This window comes from Bombus affinis, chromosome 12 (genome assembly GCF_024516045.1).
Source record: "Bombus affinis isolate iyBomAffi1 chromosome 12, iyBomAffi1.2, whole genome shotgun sequence".
NCBI classification, from domain to species: Eukaryota; Metazoa; Arthropoda; class Insecta; order Hymenoptera; family Apidae; genus Bombus; species Bombus affinis.
The window spans coordinates 5786558-5805086 of NC_066355.1; the positions used below are offsets into that span (position 1 = coordinate 5786558).

Below are 18529 nucleotides of genomic sequence, written 5' to 3' on the forward strand. Positions count from 1 at the left end.
GTGGTGTATACCTGTCACGATAATTGGTGGATTTGAATATTTAAACGGAAGCGAGCTGTTGAACGCTACAAGTAATACGAACATCAAAAATGATTTGAACTGATAGCTGGACCAGCCGGCAGAACGAGTTCTACCTGACTCGAGCCGCAAGTGTCTAGACGTCTCCAGTTCCACCAGTCTAAAGTCCAAGTTGAAATTAACGAAATTCATATTATTTGTTTCTCTTGCTTTTTCGAACCGTAGGCTCGTGTTACTAGCCTGTAAAAGTCAAAATGATGAAGACGATGGTGTTGTGGGGTTTCGAAAAAATACATGAAGGAGTTAAAGATGTTTCAGTAATAGGATAGCAAAGATTCTCGCTTTTAATCTAGCCAGTCACGACTAGACATTGTTGCAAATACAAAGAGGGTTATCGTGTCAATCGGGGTGCCAGAACTTTAGCCGCGTATTTGTCACGGTGCCGCGTCACGCCAATTTCTCTTCGGTAGTCATGAATTCCTAATGCAGGCTAAATTCAGTCGTGTTGCGGATCGGTTTCTCTTTTCCTCCTTCATTCCCGTTACATAACTCGGCCTGTTATCCGTTTCTAAAACCGCGTGATACTCCTTATTTAGAATATTTTGTAGGCACGGGTAATTCGATTATCGTTGATCGACCGTAATCTAGCGAAGTATATACAATATAAGGGGTGGCCGGGGCCAACGAGTGCGGGCCACGGGAAAGCATTGTTGCGTATTAGATTTCAGGTTGGGAATACTTCGATCGGACATTCCCAGACAATGGATCTAGAACTGAAAGTCTACGCGCGATACAAACGGCCACGGTTTGCGCGCGGAGCTATCATTCGTCTACGTTATTGTTCTTCTAAATTCCATTAGGATTCAGGTTGGTCGGACGCTCCCCAAAATTCGTTTCTCACGAACCCGAGCACGGACTTGGTATCTCGTTGGAAATGCCACGACTAAGCAGCTGGTTAAACTCTTCGTTCGAAGATTCTGCGGGGGTGTCTTGATCGAGACGAATCGATGATCCCCCGACCGATCACCGTTACGTTCCGCAAGATGCAATTGTGCAAAGGTAACGATCGGTTTTCTTTCCGCGTGGAATGCCGCGGAGAAGGTGCATTCTGAGCGCACCCACCGAGAACGCGGCGCGAATCAACGCGTCGCGCGACGCAACAAGGACAATGATACAGGCTACGATATAGAAATCTACCGAGTACACGAATGATTGCACGGATTGGTGGTGAGATTGCCATTGCCCCGCCGTAGAAGAAGGAGCGAGGATGATCGCGATAAAGAAACAATCGAACTGCGTCCCGCCCACGGATCCGCCAACATTCAATTGTGCCTTTTCCCTCTCTTTTCTTAGCTATTCTCTCCTTCTACTCGGACCAGAGACACGTTGTGGTACTCTTAACGGTACAACCCCCGCAGAGAGTGGCCCGTCGAGTTTATTGTTCCAGACAATTCAAATGATTTTCGGTTCGATAACAGATAGACCTGTTTTTTCTCATAAGTACATAGTCGAAAATGACAAATTAATGAGATTAAGCACGGAGGAAGAGAAAGAAAGTCAACCAATAAGGGAAAGGTGGAATCGGAGTACGAATAACAAAGGAGAATTCACTGGATTATGGTTCAGATGCAAGCTCCAACTAGGTGGATTACCGTATTACGCAACCTAGGAACCAGGCTAGATGATCGAGAGCGATGGAACATTGTCATCGTAGCGTATACCTTGTTTCGCTTCACCACGGGAATGTAATATCTAGGGATAGTAAAAGTGTATATCTGATATGATTATACACATTTTTTCAGATCGCTTAAACAAACAAATTACATCACGACGGAAGTTTGAACCCTTCTATAGGATACACTTATTTTACTCTTCAATTCGATAGTCACTATACACCCTATTAGATAATTGGATTAGAGCCTACCACAGATGTCCAAGCTTTGTAATCGACAAATTAAGTTTACCTCTCATGAACTATTAACAAATGAAAAAGTTTCCAGAAACATTTCGCCTCCCTTATCAATTCAGTATAAAGAGAAAGTTTTTTATGATTTAAACTATCTCGGTCTGTATAAACACGCTTTCCAACGACCTTGTACCCGGGAAACAAGGGGACGACAGGTGTCGCAACACCCTCTTGCTTCTCCATTTGAACACGTCTATCAGTGACCTAACGAAGAACGTCGATAGTTAAACGAAGGGAATGTTCTTCATCGGCCTTCTAGTTGTTCTTCATCATTATCATCATCCTCTTCGTTCTCGTCCTCTCACCCCGACGGCTCTTCCGCCGCGATGAGACTTTCGAAATCGACTAGTCGCGTTCGATTCGTGCCACTCGCTTGCTGCTCACGGAGCATCGGCGTTTTCCGCGACGTGCAAAGGTCACCGCAACAGGCCGCGGCACAGCTACACTCTCGGGAAAGAAGACGCGAGTCACCGGCGCGTACTCTTACGAGGGGAGGTCAGGTAAGGTAACTGGTAACCCGGGTCTTCCCTCTTGCCTCTCACCTTCGCGTTTTATGTTGCAAACTAGTACTCGTCTTTAGTAATACTTGTTGGTACCGAGCGTACAAGCTTCTAGAAATCGTGCAGGTACTCAAGGAGTAACATCTGATCATTTGAATCCGGTTAATTTTCTTTCTAATCAGACTTTCATCTGTCGTAAAACATTCCTGAATGTTTAAATACGATATTCAGCAGCCAATTTATACTCCAAAAGTAAGATTCAACAAGGGAGAAAAGAGACTAAAGTTAATTCGATAAGAAGGCGAGAAAAAACTGGACGACTTGGTTATTTGCACGTTTTAATATGAATGCTTCCTTTGCACCGTTTAAGTTTATCGTTACCGTTTATCATTTCTTCCAATATCTATATTGTTTATCCTAACTTGTTAAAGTAATGCTATTTATTCACAAGTTTCTTCTAACTTCAAAGTGATATTCGAAAGACTGCTTCACCCTCGACGGATAGTCACACGTTGTCTATCGAAGCAACGATGAGGTAGTGAAAAAGGGAGGATAAAAAACAAAGAAGAAACGGCGCTATATCGCGATGCAATCATCGCTCGTTCGAACGACGATGAATCTGCATTATTCAAAGGCACAGTGAACAGAATATGCCGTGGCAACAAATCTCTTATACGTAGCATAGAGTCGGCATCGTCATCCTCGTCCTAAACTACATTCTAACCATTTTGCAACCCCCCGCTGACCGAACGCTTTTTTCAATACCGATTATTATACCGATCGTACACGTTCGTGAGTATAAACAACAGCTAGGATAGGCTTTGATGTGTACGAACGCGTGGGAACGCCTTTCAGATACGTTGGAGGTTTTTCTTTTCGTTTCTTCCCACGATTCAGCAATAATGAATTTTTTAAACATGTATTTACCCGTCGATAATGTATCAAAAACATTTCGACAAAAAAAAGAGTACTTCACGGTGAATCTGATGCTACTTGCTGTACAACGCTTTTGAAAACACAGATCGATTGTATACAGAGGAAAGAAAAGGGATTAAATAAAAACAACTAGATAACACGCTTTCGAGTATCGTGCCGATTTCTACGGAAATTTACGCGCAACAGCCGTATACCATGTAAAATATGAAACTCGCGTATCGTGTAGGATTGGTGATACCGGTGCAACAACTTTCTAGAGTATAGCGGAGCCAAAAAAGAACAACCGATACCAATGACGGTGGGTGCACACTCCGACTACCTGCTGACTAGTGGAAACGATTTCTTTGAGAATATCTGAAGTTACGCAATCGCCATACGATTGTGCATATTCAGCGTTTACAATACGGGACGGTCAGAATCGATTTCATAGAGAATTACTCGGGGGCCACGAGCTACGAGCCAACCGGGCATACCTATCTGTCCGCGACCCGTAAGGATTCGATTTGCGTGACGCAATGCCCGCGGCAGAATCTCCTCGCGCGGATTTTTCAACCGACCTCACCGAGCACGATACACCCGCTTGCTTTCACGCGCGATCGAAGCCACTCGTTTCGAGATCACCCTTTCCCCTAGCTAACATGACTTTATTGCTCTAAGATCTTGTATTAGTTACGTAATTCAACTTGCATTTAAAAAATCAGTAGATAGTCCAGTCCTCTTCTGAAGATACTAATAAAGAAATTAACTTATTAGAGAAAAATGAGGAAATAAAAATATTATTACTTAAAGAATAAATAAATCTTGTAGGGAAGAATGAACCTGAAAGGAGCGAAATGGTTAATGAAAATCATTGAATGGCAGAGGCAAGCGACATTTTACACATCGGACGTTATATCAGAACATAATTGATCACATCTGTGATTATTATTTTATACAACAGAATAATTCGTTCCAGATGTTTTAATTCTAAATGAACACTGGTTGATTAGAACGTATGTATATATATTAAGCTAAAACCCGTGATGCGGTCCGTGAATCTTCTCTTCTGTAAAAAGTGCTTCTTCTAGAAAATGCCAGTTTCCTCGCACACAGCAGCCAGTTATTGATTAATCGAGTTGTTGACTCCATGCTTACAGCGAGCTTCATCGAATGAGTCTTCCGACTGAATAGAACGCGTAGGTAGACCGAGGTATATACTTAGGGAAAGGACACAGGTGCCTCCTTTGAAGCACTTCCTCCTTTATATAATACGATTACGAGGTAAAACTAAGTTTAAAGTACTGTCGATGTTCGTGTCTTCATGTTGCGTGAGCATCGTCATTGATAACTCGCTGCCCGTCTAGTTCTCCAAGAAAGACACGAATTGAGTGAGTTTGTACAGCTGATCCTCGGTCAGACACACCTCATGGGCGAGGTTACTCTCCTCTTTTTGAATCTTGCAAGGCTGCACCATCGTCCCATCTACGGTCCAACCTCTTTCGATGGCAACCCGACGCGCTTCTTCCAACGTTAAGCCCGTCATTGATGCGAACACGGTTAAACCCAATGACGAATAAGCCTTGGATATTAAGATAATTGCTCTTTCTCGAACATTATCTGAAAAACCGATCTAGAATTGATATCTCGATTCAAGCGTCGAGACATTTTTTTCTGTAAGATTTGATACATTAAGATTCTTTGAAAAAATTAAATAAAAACTAGAAAAAATTTTCTTTGAGAAAATAATCATTCTCAAATAGATACATGGAGAAAAAAAACTTCAATTGATTGGAATGGTTATTTGGTTATTTTTTCTCGTTTATTCTACGACATATACCTTTTAAAGCAGCCATAATGTCAGAAACATCCTCACTCCACTCTGCATTAAGGGCCACGTGTACTGCAGGCCAATCTCTCTGCCACATACGTTGTCCTACCACCCATATCTGGCCAAGTTCTCCGTTTCCGCTTTTCAAGTCCGCTGGTATCCGCTTCCATAAGTATTTGGCGTTGCATCTGCGACGGTGATTTTTCGATCAAATAAAGACAGATCGAAATCTCACTCGTGCAGGTCTTATAAGGAACGAATTTGTGGCGTTGAAGTATTGTTAATAATAAAAAGCCGAGTAAGAAGCGAAGTGTTTGTTACAAACTCTAAAGTAAAGAAATATGACGATATTCCTCTAAAGGATAAATATTATGAACCATTGAAACATAAAAACATTATACTCTAAAGAATTATTTATTGCAAAAAATAGGTTCATTCATAAAGTTATGTATACGGTTAACAAACAACATACATATAATAAAATGGGATAAATATTGTGTCATAAATTAGTAAGCTACAATAATAAATATGTAATTATTCTTCCATGATTTTTTATGCATGATAAAAAAATGCGTCATGCGATCAACAAACTCATAAATCATAAAACCGATTATTCATTTACACGAGATGTTTTCTAATAAAATATAAGCGCAATATATAAAAAAATTGGAACATAATTGTAGGTTAAGTAATGTGTTCAACAAACCAAAAATTAGCAATACATATAAACGTATGTCATTAATCATATATCTACAAGGAAATGCAAATATATATACCTATACACAAATAAATAAGTAACAAATTTTTATTTTAATTATCGTTCAAGGAAATCATATATTTAAAAAAAGTTTGTATTTCGCAAGCATGAATACGAATTTGCAGATGGCGTCAGCACGATATATACAAACAATAATTTTATTACACAAACGTATAAGTACAACATGTTGCAATTTGTATCATGAGATATATAATATTCTTAGATAAAATAAATTATCTTATTTTTGAGCGATATTTAAAAAATAAAAGAAGCAAAGTAACAAAAGTCATGTAGTACTCACAGATCATTTTGATAAAGATATACGGCTAATAATTGAGCATAAGTTTGTGGTGATGCAACTCCACCAGGCGCCTGCGAAAATGATATGCAATAAGTAAGTATATAAAGAATTTACTAATATTTCTGAAAAACGGAGCAGTAGTCGGCATAACCTATGTTTGAACGCTGCTCAAGAAATATATTTACCTCCAATTCAGCTTTCTCTAATTCCTGGAGAAATTTATCCACTTCACTTAGCACCATGATGAAATTTCGTTATTTCCACAGAGAAAAAAACGATACTGAAACAATTGCATTAAAAGTACGCGGCAACATTGAAATAATCAACGTCAAACAAGAAATCTAAACATCCGAAGACTAAATACAGGTTATATTGGCAATTCCTGTATTACTCCAATATAGATGGCAGTACTCGACAAGTCAACTTTTCAAATTATATTATGTAACTTCTAATTTAAAATTAATTTCTATTTAAACCCAAATACATTTTTTATATCATCTATTTAGATAATTCAATTTATATAGATCATTTTAATTTTAGAACTATGTAATGAAGTTTAAAGCTATAAAACGTATTTAAATAGTATGTATAACTAGTTTCGAATCTTGTCTAAAAACTACCAATAGAACTTATCATTAAAAATTCTCGAATAATTGCATTGTTATGAAATAAAAATATCGATGTAAAACGTCATCATAAAAGTAAATCATGTCTTTCATTAGTAATTACGATTATATGTTACAATATTGTTTGCATAGCACTTGTACAAATTTCAAATAATATTATCTGTTGCTGCAAGATTAGAAAGCATTTAATGAGATGAATTTTTAAATTTTACTTAAATTCATATTTAATTTAAACTACATTAGAAGTACATTGTTGAGTTTTATTACAAAACTACGAACTATTCGGAATTTGTTTTACACCGTATCGATGTGAATAGGTATTTTATGATACTTATGTAGCTGTATCTTATGGTCCGTTACGGGTATAATATTTCTATAGTCACGACTGTCATTGTGCTCGTGTTAGTGGCTGTATACTGTATACAGCCAAATGACCATTGCATAAAATGTTATAAATACCAAACATAATAATTTGTTATTACTGATGCTGCAGTTTTTGTATTTCAGTACGACCGGCGAAGTGACATAAGCCTAAAATGGCTACTGTTAAAGTAACCGAACAGAAGGTTATTCTGTGCGGGGAATACGGTGTTGGAAAGACTTCTATATTTAGACGTTTTGCGAACAATACTTTTGTAACGAGCAGCGATCGCAAGTCGACATTGGGTCTCGATAATATCGATAAAGAATATGTTGTTGAAGACAGACGAATACGAGTAACATGTTTATATATATATATATATATATATGTATATCTATATATATTCTGAACAATTTCACTTTTCCTCGTATATATATTTTTATAAATAAATCATATACGTACCTAGAAAATTTATTTTACATATATGATATACTGCTATTCACATTTATATTATACATTTAATTCTATTTTATATTCCAGTTGCAATTATGGGATACAGGTGGAATGGAAAGAGTTGCATCAGTAACATCAAGCTATTATAAATTTGCAGAAGCTGCTATACTAGTTTTTGCATTAGATAATTCAACATCTTTCCATCTTTTATCTCAACATTTGCTTGATATTGTCACATATGCTGAAAATGCAAAAATATTTCTGTGTGGGAATAAAAGTGATTTAGAAAGCACAGCTCCACAAGTTACAGATGCAGAAATGGAACAATTTTGGTGAGTTTAATGACAACCTAAGTGTTATGCAATGTACATACATATACATATTTGAAGAAAACAATGTATTATTTGTTACAGCGAACAATGTCACAATTTAATTTCTGGTATATATAAGACATCATGTAAGACTGGAGAAGGCATACATGAAATGTTTGAAGATATAGCACAGCATCTAGTGGAAGCTAACAGATCACGCATGGAACTGCATGAAATGGACAAAGACAGATTTAAAATTTCGTATATTGATGAAGCTGCTGATCCATCATGTTTGTGCTAAATAATAAATATTAGCAAGTGTATGATCCTGAAGCAACATTTTTTATAACTAGGATAACTCAATACATGGTAATAAAGTGTGAAGAGTAAAATTACTTTTTTATATCAAATAATGACAATGCCAAGCTTTTCTATAAGGGAAAGCATCCTAAAATAAAAAATGGGAGGAGTAAGGGAAGTATTAGAAGAATTTATATACAATCGAAGTTAAATTTTAAAGAAGTCATGAAAGCAAAGAATTTTAAATAAACATTTATTAGATATTGAAAGATATTTTACTTAATTAGACTTAATCTATGTATATGACTCACAGTCAACATTGTACATTAAATCCACATAGTTGAAGCTGTGTAACGAAGTATCACTAATGCTGAGTCCATTTAATAGTTTTCAAATCAATTCCTTCTTCGACCATCTCCCATAATGGACTACAAAATAAGTAATTCAAATATGTATTATTAAGTATATATAACAATTAATATTTAAGGCTATATGTTCTTAATTATGAGAAACGTCCAGTAATAAATTTATTCCCTCCATTCTATTATGGCATCCCGCTTTTCGTATTCGCCGCCAAAGTTATATCAATAAAGTAATCCATCCGTGCTTTTATATTAAATAAATATATTATAATTAAATAAGATGTACCTCATTTCTCGAAGTCTTTTAACGTGTCGAATCGTATTTTCTGCAGTAAAATCAATTTCTTCGATAGTTGTAAAGCGACCAATACCGAATCTATATAGATAAATAAATATTAGGATAATTATGGCATTACGATATCATAAACATATTAATTTACCTGATACTAGAATGTGCTAGATCTTCTGATGTTCCAATTGCTCTTAAAACATAACTAGGTTCCAAACTTGCGCTAGTGCAAGCAGAACCACTGCTCAAAGCAACATTTTTTAGAGCCATTAATAGAGATTCTCCTTCTACATATGCAAAAGACAAATTTACACATCCAGGATACCAAGCTACTGGATCTCCATTATGTATAACATGTGGTAAATTTGACATTATTCTATCAATCAACCGGTTTGAAAGCATTGTGATATATTTGTGATCGTACTAGTAAAAAAGAATAAATTTAGTTAAATATTAGTATATATATACATGTATACAGATATATAGTTTATAATTGAAATTACCTCCATTTCTGTTTGTGCCAAATCACAAGCTGCCCCTAGGCCTACTGCTAAAGGTGCTGGAACAGTACCACTTCTCATACCTCTTTCTTGTCCACCACCACTTTGGATTGCTTCTACACGTACCCTTGGTCTCCTCCTCACATATAATGCTCCAACTCCTTAAAATTCCATTCACAATAATTATATTCAATACAAGATATATAATAAAAGTTTATCTTGATGTACCTTTGGGACCATATATTTTGTGACCACTAATAGACATCAAATCAATATTCATAGCATTAACATCAATTGGAATTTTGCCAATTGCTTGGGCTGCATCTGTGTGAAAGAACACTTTCTTCTTTCTGCAAAATCGATAGCATCATTGAATTCAAAATTTTTTTTGGTATTAGTTAATAATATCTTTTCTTACCTACAAATAGCACCAATTTCTTCAATTGGTTGTCGCACACCAATTTCATTATTTACCATCATAATAGAAACTAAAGAAGTAGTTGGCCTTATTGCATCTTCTAATTGATTAAGATCAATAAGACCATTTGCATTTACTGGAATATAAGTTACTTCAAATCCGTCTGCTTGCAAAGCTCTACAGGAATCTAATACACATTTGTGTTCCTACATTGACAAAGTTATATATAATGATAAATGCACAATAATTAATAATTCAATATAATTAACATACTATCTGAGTTGTCACAATATGATTCTTTCTTTCTTTGTAGAACCTTGCAACACCTTTAACAGCTATATTATTACATTCTGTGGCACCAGATGTAAATATAATTTCTTTGTTATCTGCATTTATTAAGTTTGCTATTTGCTGTTTGGAATGAAATATTTGATTAGTATTTTGTCACATTATAGCTCTTTAAAAAAAACCATTGTGTTATATATGATATTAACTTTACGAGCAAGTTCAACAGCAGTTTCTGTTTCCCATCCATACATGTGAGTTCTGGAATGTGGATTTCCATAATATGCCGTAAGAAAAGGCATCATCTTATCCAATACTCGTGGATCCTAGTTAGTAATTGATTCAAATATCAAGAATTATATTGTAATTCATCACATCATATTTACCAATGGTGTAGTTGCTTGAGCATCTAGATAAAGTGCCCTGCCTTCTGAAGGTCCTCTTTTGTACTCATCTGAGATAACAGCTACAATTCAATCATAATATTCACATACAAGAATTAACGAAATATTAAAATAGCACAAAATTCAATTTTCCTTACATTCATATTCTGTAATTTCTGATAAATTTTGACTATTAACATGCACTGCGCGGCATTCTTTGATACGACTTAAAGAGTATAACAAGCTCCTTGCCGGCCGGAACATATTAATTCTTATAAAAACACAAGTTTATGTCAACTATCTTTTATTTTCATAACACATGTTCTAATCACAGATAACCTAACTGTATTACTGAATAGTTTTGCTTCCAAATTACATCTAATCGATCTAGTTACATTTAGAGTATTTTTGTAAATGTACATACATATATAAATTGTAACTGTTAATTGCAAATACAATGTACTTAATAACTTTTTCTGACAAATCTGTAATTTATTAGTTACTGACTTATGTGTACGAACACCTACGCTACGCAACTAATGCATAAAATGGTGTAACATTGTTCTCGGTATGTATACATATACTAGAGAGGTTTCCTCTCTGCATATTTAGAAATGGTGTGAACTGTTACTTATAAATCACAAGTGAATCGATTATGTTCATTCCCAATCAGAATGATTTTTCACAGTGATTTATAATTTTTTGTGATCGTTTCTCATTGGTGGAGAGCATAATTATTCTTTGCACGTATCACATAACTTGTATATTAATATCTTTTATATTATTTTTTATATTAACAATATCAAATGAATATTACGATTTTACAATCGAAAAGAAAAATTAATATTTTACTCTTTATAATACTGATGTATCTGTAAAGAAAAGAAAATTAAATTATTCTTCATTTTTAATATTAAATAAAGTAAATTTACGATAACGTGACGTAACATTTAAATATAACGTTTAAATTAACATTACATACAGATATTTTTGTGTAAGCTACATTAAAGTATTTTATAAGAAATAATTCAATCAAGATCAAGGATTACGATCACGGTGAACAAATTCATTCAAAATAAAAAAGTTACGATCACAGTCGTAAATAAAGTTAGATCACGACCAGGATCGTGATTCCGCACTGCATATATATATAATAATTTGGAAATATATTAACATTGTATATGTAAAATGCCACTTTCCTTACGAAAGTGGAGTTAGATATAAGTATCTAAATGAATTTAAAAAAATTATAAAAAACGGTTTATTAAATACAATAAATATACAAACTAATCGTATTGATTTGAGTATTTCTAGAGTTACAAAATATAATTTAATTTGTATGTAAAAATGTCTGACAAGTAAAAGTAAGAGTACAAAATACAGGCAGCAATGTAATATAAATGTATTGAAATAATCATAATTGTAAAATACTGATTAATCGGTAATCATTCATGTTGGAAAATTACTGACGATCTTTCGATAAATTTAATGAATCACCAATGTCACCACCCTGTGGTTGTTGTTGCTTTTTATGTATCGTGGTCATATCCAACATCCCACCAAATTCAGATTTAGAAATTGATAGATCTTCAGTTCCTTGATATTCATTTGATCGATTGAGTTTTGCGTTATCGTTTTGTATTTCCATCTTTTTCCTGTCAGTTGTGTAGTCCTCCGGAGTTGCAGAAAAATTTCTACAAGATTCTGAAGATCCAATAGTTGCTTTGAATGGCGACTGGATAGGATCAACCATAGCAAAATCATTTGATTTCCGTTCGTTCGATTCAATATCTCTCGCAGGAGAGATTTTACCAATTGGGCCAAACAAATTTGCAATATTACGCATATATGCAGATGGTGATGGCGATGACGTTCTCGCAAAATCTGGTATAGGAAAACCAGAAAGCTTTGCCAAATCCGCTGTAGAAAAATTAGCTAATTTTGATAGGTCTGAGAATTTGGAAATTTGCTGTGTTATATCGGCTAAAGGAAAATCGGGTGTTGTGGATGACCGCGTTTTATTGATACTAATATCTGTTCCGAGAGGATTAGATACTTTCGAAAAATCAGTTGGCGCAAAATCGTAATCGCATTTAGTATTTTTTACAGAAACTGTCAGCTCCCCAGATTGAAAGCTGGGCATCACTTCTGATGGTGATATATGTTGCTTAGATGTAGAGTTTCCATCCTTTATTTGCGTGATGGATGTGGTGTCTGTAGTTATAATATCCTTTTTAATATTATCTCTAGAAGTAGAGGGTTGCATTACAAAAGGTTTTGATGTAGGAGTAATTATTGAACCATCAGGCTTGAAGTTCACAGGTGTAAGGAAGACAGCTGCATTATTAGGTGCAAGACCAACCCCTGGTGGAACTGAGGGAACAAGTGATTCTGATACTGGTACCAGAGGGAATTTCATAGCCAGAAATTCCGGTGACGTCCCATCTTCGGAACCAGGACAAATCATTTCTCTAATTACATCCCAATACGAACCGTTCGATCTATTACGACCGGGTAACTTGGACGCTAAAGAACACTTCAGATATCTATGTATTTTATTATTGTACTCATATTTCAATCGTATCTTTATATACTTACTCTTAAACGTTCAAGATAAGTCGTATTATTGTTAAAGTTGGTAGTGAAATCAATACCTCCTTCACTTCTATAATATTCTATGCATCTTCTCTGAAATAATAGACATAAAGATGTATTAATTGTCTTGGCTGAATTATTAATTGAATAGAACTATGTAAATGTTTACAATTTCTTCTAATGTATCTTGAGAAAGAAAGTGTTCTTGAGATAATGTATAACTCAAAAGCATTGGTCTTGGATATTCATGAGGCCGATTTTCTGGAGGTGGTAAAGACCAGAAAACATTAAAATTTGACTCATAGCAACTGCCATCTGTATTATAAGGAGCTGAAATCCATCATTTTGAATTCATTGGACTTAATCACAAGATTTTAAACAATAAATAATATTTTGTCAAAGAAAACATACAGCATATTAAACCTACGCATGGTGTGTAACCGTTATCACTAGGTCCTTTCATTTTTATTTGATAATCTAATTGAGAATCAACATCCCTCAAGGAAGGAGAAGCATGAGATCTAGGATGAGAATGATACCATCCAACTAAAGTCACACGTTTCCATTCCATTGCCCTTGCAATTTCAGCTTCAACTGCAGCTGCAGCTGATTTATCTTTACCAGAATACCGGCATGGAAAGGCAGTTGTTATAGATAGATCTATTATATTAGAAAAAGTAAGTTTTAGCAACAAAATGTGTATTTAAATTATATTAAACATTACAGAAATATTTACTGTGTGAATTAATATCCCAATGGCCACCTAAGTAGCCACAAACTTCTTTATCTGTTAAATGACAATGCAAATCTACTAACAAAGCTGCAGTAGTTGTTATAGTAACTAAGAAAGGTTGTATTTTGCCAAGTGTGCTAAAAGATGTAAGCTCTACCATTGTACTCATATCCCTGAAACATAAGTAATTATTAGCAATGTAAGAAATTTTCTTGTCTTCTATCATTCTCTTACATGGCATGGCTTCTTATCCCAAGGTTAGCATGTTTTACTGGTACTCTTACTACTTGTATTAGAGGATTTGTTTGAACCTTTTCAGGACTTTCCTCCATAGGTTCTGTAATTGTTGTTGTTTCCATTTCTTCCTCTTGATTTCTTAGAAAGTAAATTGTAATAACTTCAGGCCATGATTATTGACTATAAACTGCACTACATTGTAAGTTTATAGTAGATAAAAATTAGTCAAATAATAAAAAAATTTTTAAACAGTGCATTATTGTAATCATATTATGGTTAAAAACCTAACCAATTGAAGCATTTATTGTTATTATTGAATATTGATAAAAGAATAACACTAGTTACTCTTTGCTAGTTATAAAAAACACCCTAAACAATTAATAGAGATATACATGTGCCAAGGTTGGTATTAAAACGAATTTCAAGATTTGGAAACTACAGTTTACTATAATTTATATATGGATACTACAATTAAATGTTGAATAAATTATGTATTAAGTATTTTCGTATTAAGTTTAATAAAATGATTTATTTACAATATATACTTACGTAATTTTTGCACGTAGCATGTAGTAGATTTATGGAGGGTAGAAAACATATTACAAAAGATAAAAAATTACATAATTTCATAGTAATAAATAAGTGAACAATAATAAGGCACCTCTTAGTTCTTAATGAGTATTTTACCTACAATTTGAAGTTATTACAAAATTGTTTATGTCATCGCATTCGTATAAATGTAGTTAAAAATAGAGTCGTTCGTTGTATTACAAAATTAAGTTATAAATATTAAGTAAAAAAATACTAATACTGTATGTAAAAATTGTGATTAGTTTACATTGTTTGATTTTTTGGCACTACAGTACTAACAGTATACTACTCTAAAAATATTACTTTTATGCATACTATAACAATTTTTAAATTGACACAAAGTTGTATCCATTCACATGTGGGATCTACATTCTCTGGTCTGGTTCTTGACAATAATCATAAATAGGTATCTCTGGTGGTTCTTCTATCATAAGTTTAGGAGCACAACTTCTTGTTGCTGCTACTACACATAATGTCACAGCTGAAGCAGCAGCTACATGCCAAGAAAATACCAGAGCAATACCTTCTGGTAACATTGGTACTGTATGATACACACGAACTACATGTGCTATCCATCCACCATGGAGTAATGTTGTACAACCTCTTAGAAGTTTTAATTCGGGCCATACAAGTTCTAAAGAAATAGACAAAGATGTTGTCCATACTATTAGTGCTAAAATTTTATCAACTAATTCATTGCTTCCAACACTCCCCCATAAGAAAAGAAATCCTTCTATGAAGAAACTTTGAGCAAGGGCCAATTTAACAAATCCTTCACTCACATTATGAGGAAAATAAAAATTTAAAACATCAACCAGACCAGAGAATGCAAAAAATAAATAGATTGTAGCAAGTACAACTTTTGGTGAAACAGTTCCAACTTGTTGCAGACCACCAGTTATCGTACCAGCTAATCCTACAGCAGTCGCTATTAGTTTTAAACTTCCTTCTATAGGATGCCTATGTATAAGTCTTTCACATTTTTCTATAAGTCTTAATCCCTTTGTCGTATGTGGATCATCTCTAGGTCTTAGAGATACCCAATACTTAGCATATTCGTAACACCACTTTAGGCCAAAGGTATAAAATATAAATCCAGTGAGAATACAAGGTAAATAGCTATCCATGGAGTATACGTAAAATTGACTTCCTGTTTCTTGATAGTAATCTGCAAAATATATGAAATCTGTAGAAGTGCCGAAAAAGTAAATTGTTCATAAAAAATATGCTTCTTGATCTAAGTAAAGAATCGGAGAAAGAAGACAATAAAAATATATTTAAAATAGACACTTATTGCTAATTACTCACTGTATATAATATCCCTATGCAATCACATATAAAATTTATACCCTGGATGTTTTTTAGAATGAATGTAATTTTCGAACGTAGTTCGTGAAAAATTATATTATTCGAACGACGCCTCGATCTATTGAACTGAATTTACAAATCTGTATACATGCATTTCATAGGTTTAAAGGAACGTTGGAAGAAAGCTAAGGGGATAATTTCTGAATATACAACATAAAAATTCACACATTAATGCTCCTAATTAACTTTTTTTTTCAAATAAAAAGTTTAAGTAAAAAATCGAGACATGGACTCTGGAACTATGACCACCTAGCGATGAATCGATGGAACTACTCTTTTGGGAACAAAATGAAAAAATCAAATTTCTTGGTATATAATGAGAATTGTTTAATTATCCAGAAATTGCATTAAAGCTTTAACTCCCAGAAATCTTCTTTGTATAGTATTCAGTCCGATTTCCTACATAAGTATGTAGTTAATTAAGTATATGTAATTATTGTAAACCACGACGCAAATGGCTTTGTTGGACATAGTTGTGCCATCTAACGGTACTAATTACTGTCCTTGGGTCAATGCCAACTAATAGTACATTTCCTTACTGTTAGATGGCGCCATCATGTTTAAAAAAGAAGTCCATTTTGCACTATTTTACTAGTCACTTATGTTTTCGAAATATGAAGTATTTTCATAAATAAAATAGATTATGCATATGGATTTTGACATATTATATATCAATACAACATTCAATTCTGTGTCGTCTCATATTGTATAACGATAGTGCAGATGTAATTACTACTGTTTCTCCAAGAACATTATTTTATATTGTAGTGTCGTGAGGAAAAAACCTGGTTAGAAACTAACCAAAGCAAGGTCGTCTGTCCTTCGGTTATTAGTTTACATAGAAAAAGCCTGTGTGACCAAAGTCACTTAGTTCTTGCGAAGCGTTAACAGGATGGGATTAGAGAAAGGGAAAAATAGCGCTAATGGAGGAGAACGATTTGAATCCAAGGAGCGGTTAATCGAGAAGTGAGAGTGGATCGAGAGGTCAGAATTAATCGAGGAGTCGAAGAGTAGAGTTGTTAGAGTTAGCGTTGTGGAATTGCGTTGTTGAGAGTAGAGTTGTTAGCGTTGCGGAGTTGCGTGAGTAGCCAAGTTAGAGTAAGATTGTTACTATTAGTTCCATATTAAACAACCATCGTTTTCTGTCTCATTAATATCTGTATAACTCATTTGTTGTAAAATAAATTACAAATAATAAATAGTATCAAAGAAATCGTATACCTAATATTTCCGCGATACTACAATATCAAGTTAAAAGATTTTATTGTTATGTTCCTTTTTCATCAATCAATTTGTTTATTAAATTATGAGATGCATATCTATTTTTTAAACACAGGTATCCGCATTTTGAAGCCATCAATTCTATCTGTTTTGTTCTATTTGTTCTTATTTGTCTTTTTAATATTTATATTAAAGTTCCTGTTCTTATACTTATTACAGTTTATTAGAATATCAATCTTTATCATTACTAAAGCTTCAAATTTGATAAAGTTTCATTCTTTACCGCTTGAACCTTCTGAAACAATCAACTATATGATTGACAACAATTATAATATTTCATGTCTTGTTACAAATTTCTTACAGCCTGAATTTCTTCTTATTCTCTATGAAGAACCTAATAGTAGTTCAAAAGCCACTAGAATGTATCTCTGCAATTGTATTCTCCATAGTTTGTCTTGACAATTATTAATTAAGAAGAAAAATTTGATTAAAAGTAGGAAGTTTGAAAACTGTATTCTTATGTTAAAGTAAAATTTAGAAGATATAAAATATAAAAATATATAATTATAAAATAAAAATTTTTGATATACTTAAACAATTAATAAAGCAGGGTCCCACATATAATTGTAATTAAATTAAGATCTTATTTAATTTTTAAGTTTTAGATCTTTAGAATTTCTAATCAGGATTTTCAGTTTCTCGTGTCAGTTTTTTTCAAGACTCCTTTGTTGATCTTACGCAGCGATTGAAAGGAAAAGTAATCTGAATATGAATTAATTTTAGACTCTTTTGCATAAAAAATGGGTAAGCAGGTCGTGCATACGGTGGGCCTCCATTCATAGCACCCCCTACCGGTGAGACTCGGACAATCAGTATTATTTGATATATAATTACTAATTCTATCACTATGCAGATAAGCTATTAACTATACAACTATAACTTATTAATTATATGGTAAATAATATAAGAAATTGGCTACGATCGCGTGATTTCATAGCAAAATTTAGTTTTGATTCCAACCACTAGTAGTGTTGTGATCCTTTTCCGTACTAAATCGGTAAAGTCGAGAATGATATTAAAATAATAATGGATTTCTCTTGGAGAAGTTGAATAACAAGTCTATTCTACGTTTCATCCATATTGTTTTATATCTATTGAATGAGAGATACTCGAATAATTAGTGATATTTCTTTCTAGATATATGGTACCTT

The 18529-nt window shown here is 33.8% G+C and overlaps 5 protein-coding genes across 7 annotated transcripts; 1 reads left to right on the forward strand and 4 right to left on the reverse strand.

The window, feature by feature from the left end:
• Window positions 1–4309: 4309 nt before the first annotated feature.
• On the reverse strand, window positions 4310–6688 carry LOC126922621 (COP9 signalosome complex subunit 8). Its single transcript, XM_050735416.1, has 4 exons — window positions 6471–6688; window positions 6286–6356; window positions 5237–5415; window positions 4310–5016 (listed from the first exon to the last, which is right to left on the reverse strand). The coding sequence occupies exons 1-4, from the start codon at window positions 6525–6527 to the stop codon at window positions 4760–4762; spliced, it is 564 nt and encodes a 187-aa protein (XP_050591373.1). The 5' UTR covers window positions 6528–6688; the 3' UTR covers window positions 4310–4759.
• On the forward strand, window positions 6271–8880 carry LOC126922617 (ras-related protein rab-6.2). Of its 2 annotated transcripts, XM_050735409.1 has the most exons (4): window positions 6271–6378; window positions 7419–7627; window positions 7813–8057; window positions 8139–8880. In XM_050735409.1, exons 2-4 carry the CDS (start codon window positions 7448–7450, stop codon window positions 8335–8337), a joined length of 624 nt encoding a protein of 207 aa, XP_050591366.1. In that variant the 5' UTR covers window positions 6271–6378; window positions 7419–7447; the 3' UTR covers window positions 8338–8880. The 2 variants fall into 2 exon arrangements, with proteins under 2 accessions (XP_050591366.1, XP_050591365.1); XM_050735408.1 differs by lacking the exon at window positions 6271–6378 and having other exon boundaries at window positions 7280–7627.
• Window positions 8573–11251, reverse strand: LOC126922570 (cysteine desulfurase, mitochondrial). Of its 2 annotated transcripts, none has more exons than XM_050735293.1 (10): window positions 10732–11251; window positions 10577–10644; window positions 10400–10516; window positions 10179–10316; window positions 9906–10111; window positions 9716–9837; window positions 9491–9648; window positions 9139–9410; window positions 8985–9074; window positions 8573–8764 (listed from the first exon to the last, which is right to left on the reverse strand). In XM_050735293.1, the coding sequence occupies exons 1-10, from the start codon at window positions 10835–10837 to the stop codon at window positions 8701–8703; spliced, it is 1341 nt and encodes a 446-aa protein (XP_050591250.1). In that variant the 5' UTR covers window positions 10838–11251; the 3' UTR covers window positions 8573–8700. The 2 variants fall into 2 exon arrangements, with proteins under 2 accessions (XP_050591250.1, XP_050591249.1); XM_050735292.1 differs by having other exon boundaries at window positions 10577–10656; window positions 10732–11248.
• Window positions 11252–11820: 569 nt separating this feature from the next.
• Window positions 11821–14476, reverse strand: LOC126922546 (uncharacterized). The gene is made up of 6 exons (XM_050735238.1): window positions 14136–14476; window positions 13905–14074; window positions 13580–13828; window positions 13338–13498; window positions 13172–13261; window positions 11821–13109 (listed from the first exon to the last, which is right to left on the reverse strand). The coding sequence occupies exons 1-6, from the start codon at window positions 14258–14260 to the stop codon at window positions 12036–12038; spliced, it is 1869 nt and encodes a 622-aa protein (XP_050591195.1). The 5' UTR covers window positions 14261–14476; the 3' UTR covers window positions 11821–12035.
• A 271-nt stretch (window positions 14477–14747) lies between these two features.
• Window positions 14748–16563, reverse strand: LOC126922603 (transmembrane protein 45B-like). Its single transcript, XM_050735387.1, has 2 exons — window positions 16038–16563; window positions 14748–15897 (listed from the first exon to the last, which is right to left on the reverse strand). Exon 2 carries the CDS (start codon window positions 15854–15856, stop codon window positions 15095–15097), a length of 762 nt encoding a protein of 253 aa, XP_050591344.1. The 5' UTR covers window positions 15857–15897; window positions 16038–16563; the 3' UTR covers window positions 14748–15094.
• Window positions 16564–18529: the final 1966 nt, after the last annotated feature.

Excerpts from the sequence above, each read along its gene's own strand:
- LOC126922621 (XM_050735416.1), bottom strand. The coding sequence starts at position 6,527 with ATGGTGCTAAGTGAAGTGGATAAATTTCTCCAGGAATTAGAGAAAGCT. Across the intron at positions 5,416-6,285 it reads TATCTTTATCAAAATGATCT|ATGCAACGCCAAATACTTAT; the intron begins GTGAGTACTACA and ends TCACCGTCGCAG. Across the intron at positions 5,017-5,236 it reads CATTATGGCTGCTTTAAAAG|ATAATGTTCGAGAAAGAGCA; the intron begins GTATATGTCGTA and ends TCGGTTTTTCAG.
- LOC126922617 (XM_050735409.1), top strand. The coding sequence starts at position 7,448 with ATGGCTACTGTTAAAGTAACCGAACAGAAGGTTATTCTGTGCGGGGAA. Across the intron at positions 7,628-7,812 it reads TTGAAGACAGACGAATACGA|TTGCAATTATGGGATACAGG; the intron begins GTAACATGTTTA and ends TTTATATTCCAG. Across the intron at positions 8,058-8,138 it reads GCAGAAATGGAACAATTTTG|CGAACAATGTCACAATTTAA; the intron begins GTGAGTTTAATG and ends TATTTGTTACAG.
- LOC126922570 (XM_050735292.1), bottom strand. The coding sequence starts at position 10,837 with ATGTTCCGGCCGGCAAGGAGCTTGTTATACTCTTTAAGTCGTATCAAA. Across the intron at positions 9,075-9,138 it reads CTAGCACATTCTAGTATCAG|ATTCGGTATTGGTCGCTTTA; the intron begins GTAAATTAATAT and ends TTATCTATATAG. Across the intron at positions 8,765-8,984 it reads AAAAGACTTCGAGAAATGAG|TCCATTATGGGAGATGGTCG; the intron begins GTACATCTTATT and ends CTTATTTTGTAG.
- LOC126922546 (XM_050735238.1), bottom strand. The coding sequence starts at position 14,260 with ATGGAAACAACAACAATTACAGAACCTATGGAGGAAAGTCCTGAAAAG. Across the intron at positions 14,075-14,135 it reads GGGATAAGAAGCCATGCCAT|GGATATGAGTACAATGGTAG; the intron begins GTAAGAGAATGA and ends CTTATGTTTCAG. Across the intron at positions 13,262-13,337 it reads AAGATACATTAGAAGAAATT|AGAAGATGCATAGAATATTA; the intron begins GTAAACATTTAC and ends CTATTATTTCAG.
- LOC126922603 (XM_050735387.1), bottom strand. The coding sequence starts at position 15,856 with ATGGATAGCTATTTACCTTGTATTCTCACTGGATTTATATTTTATACC.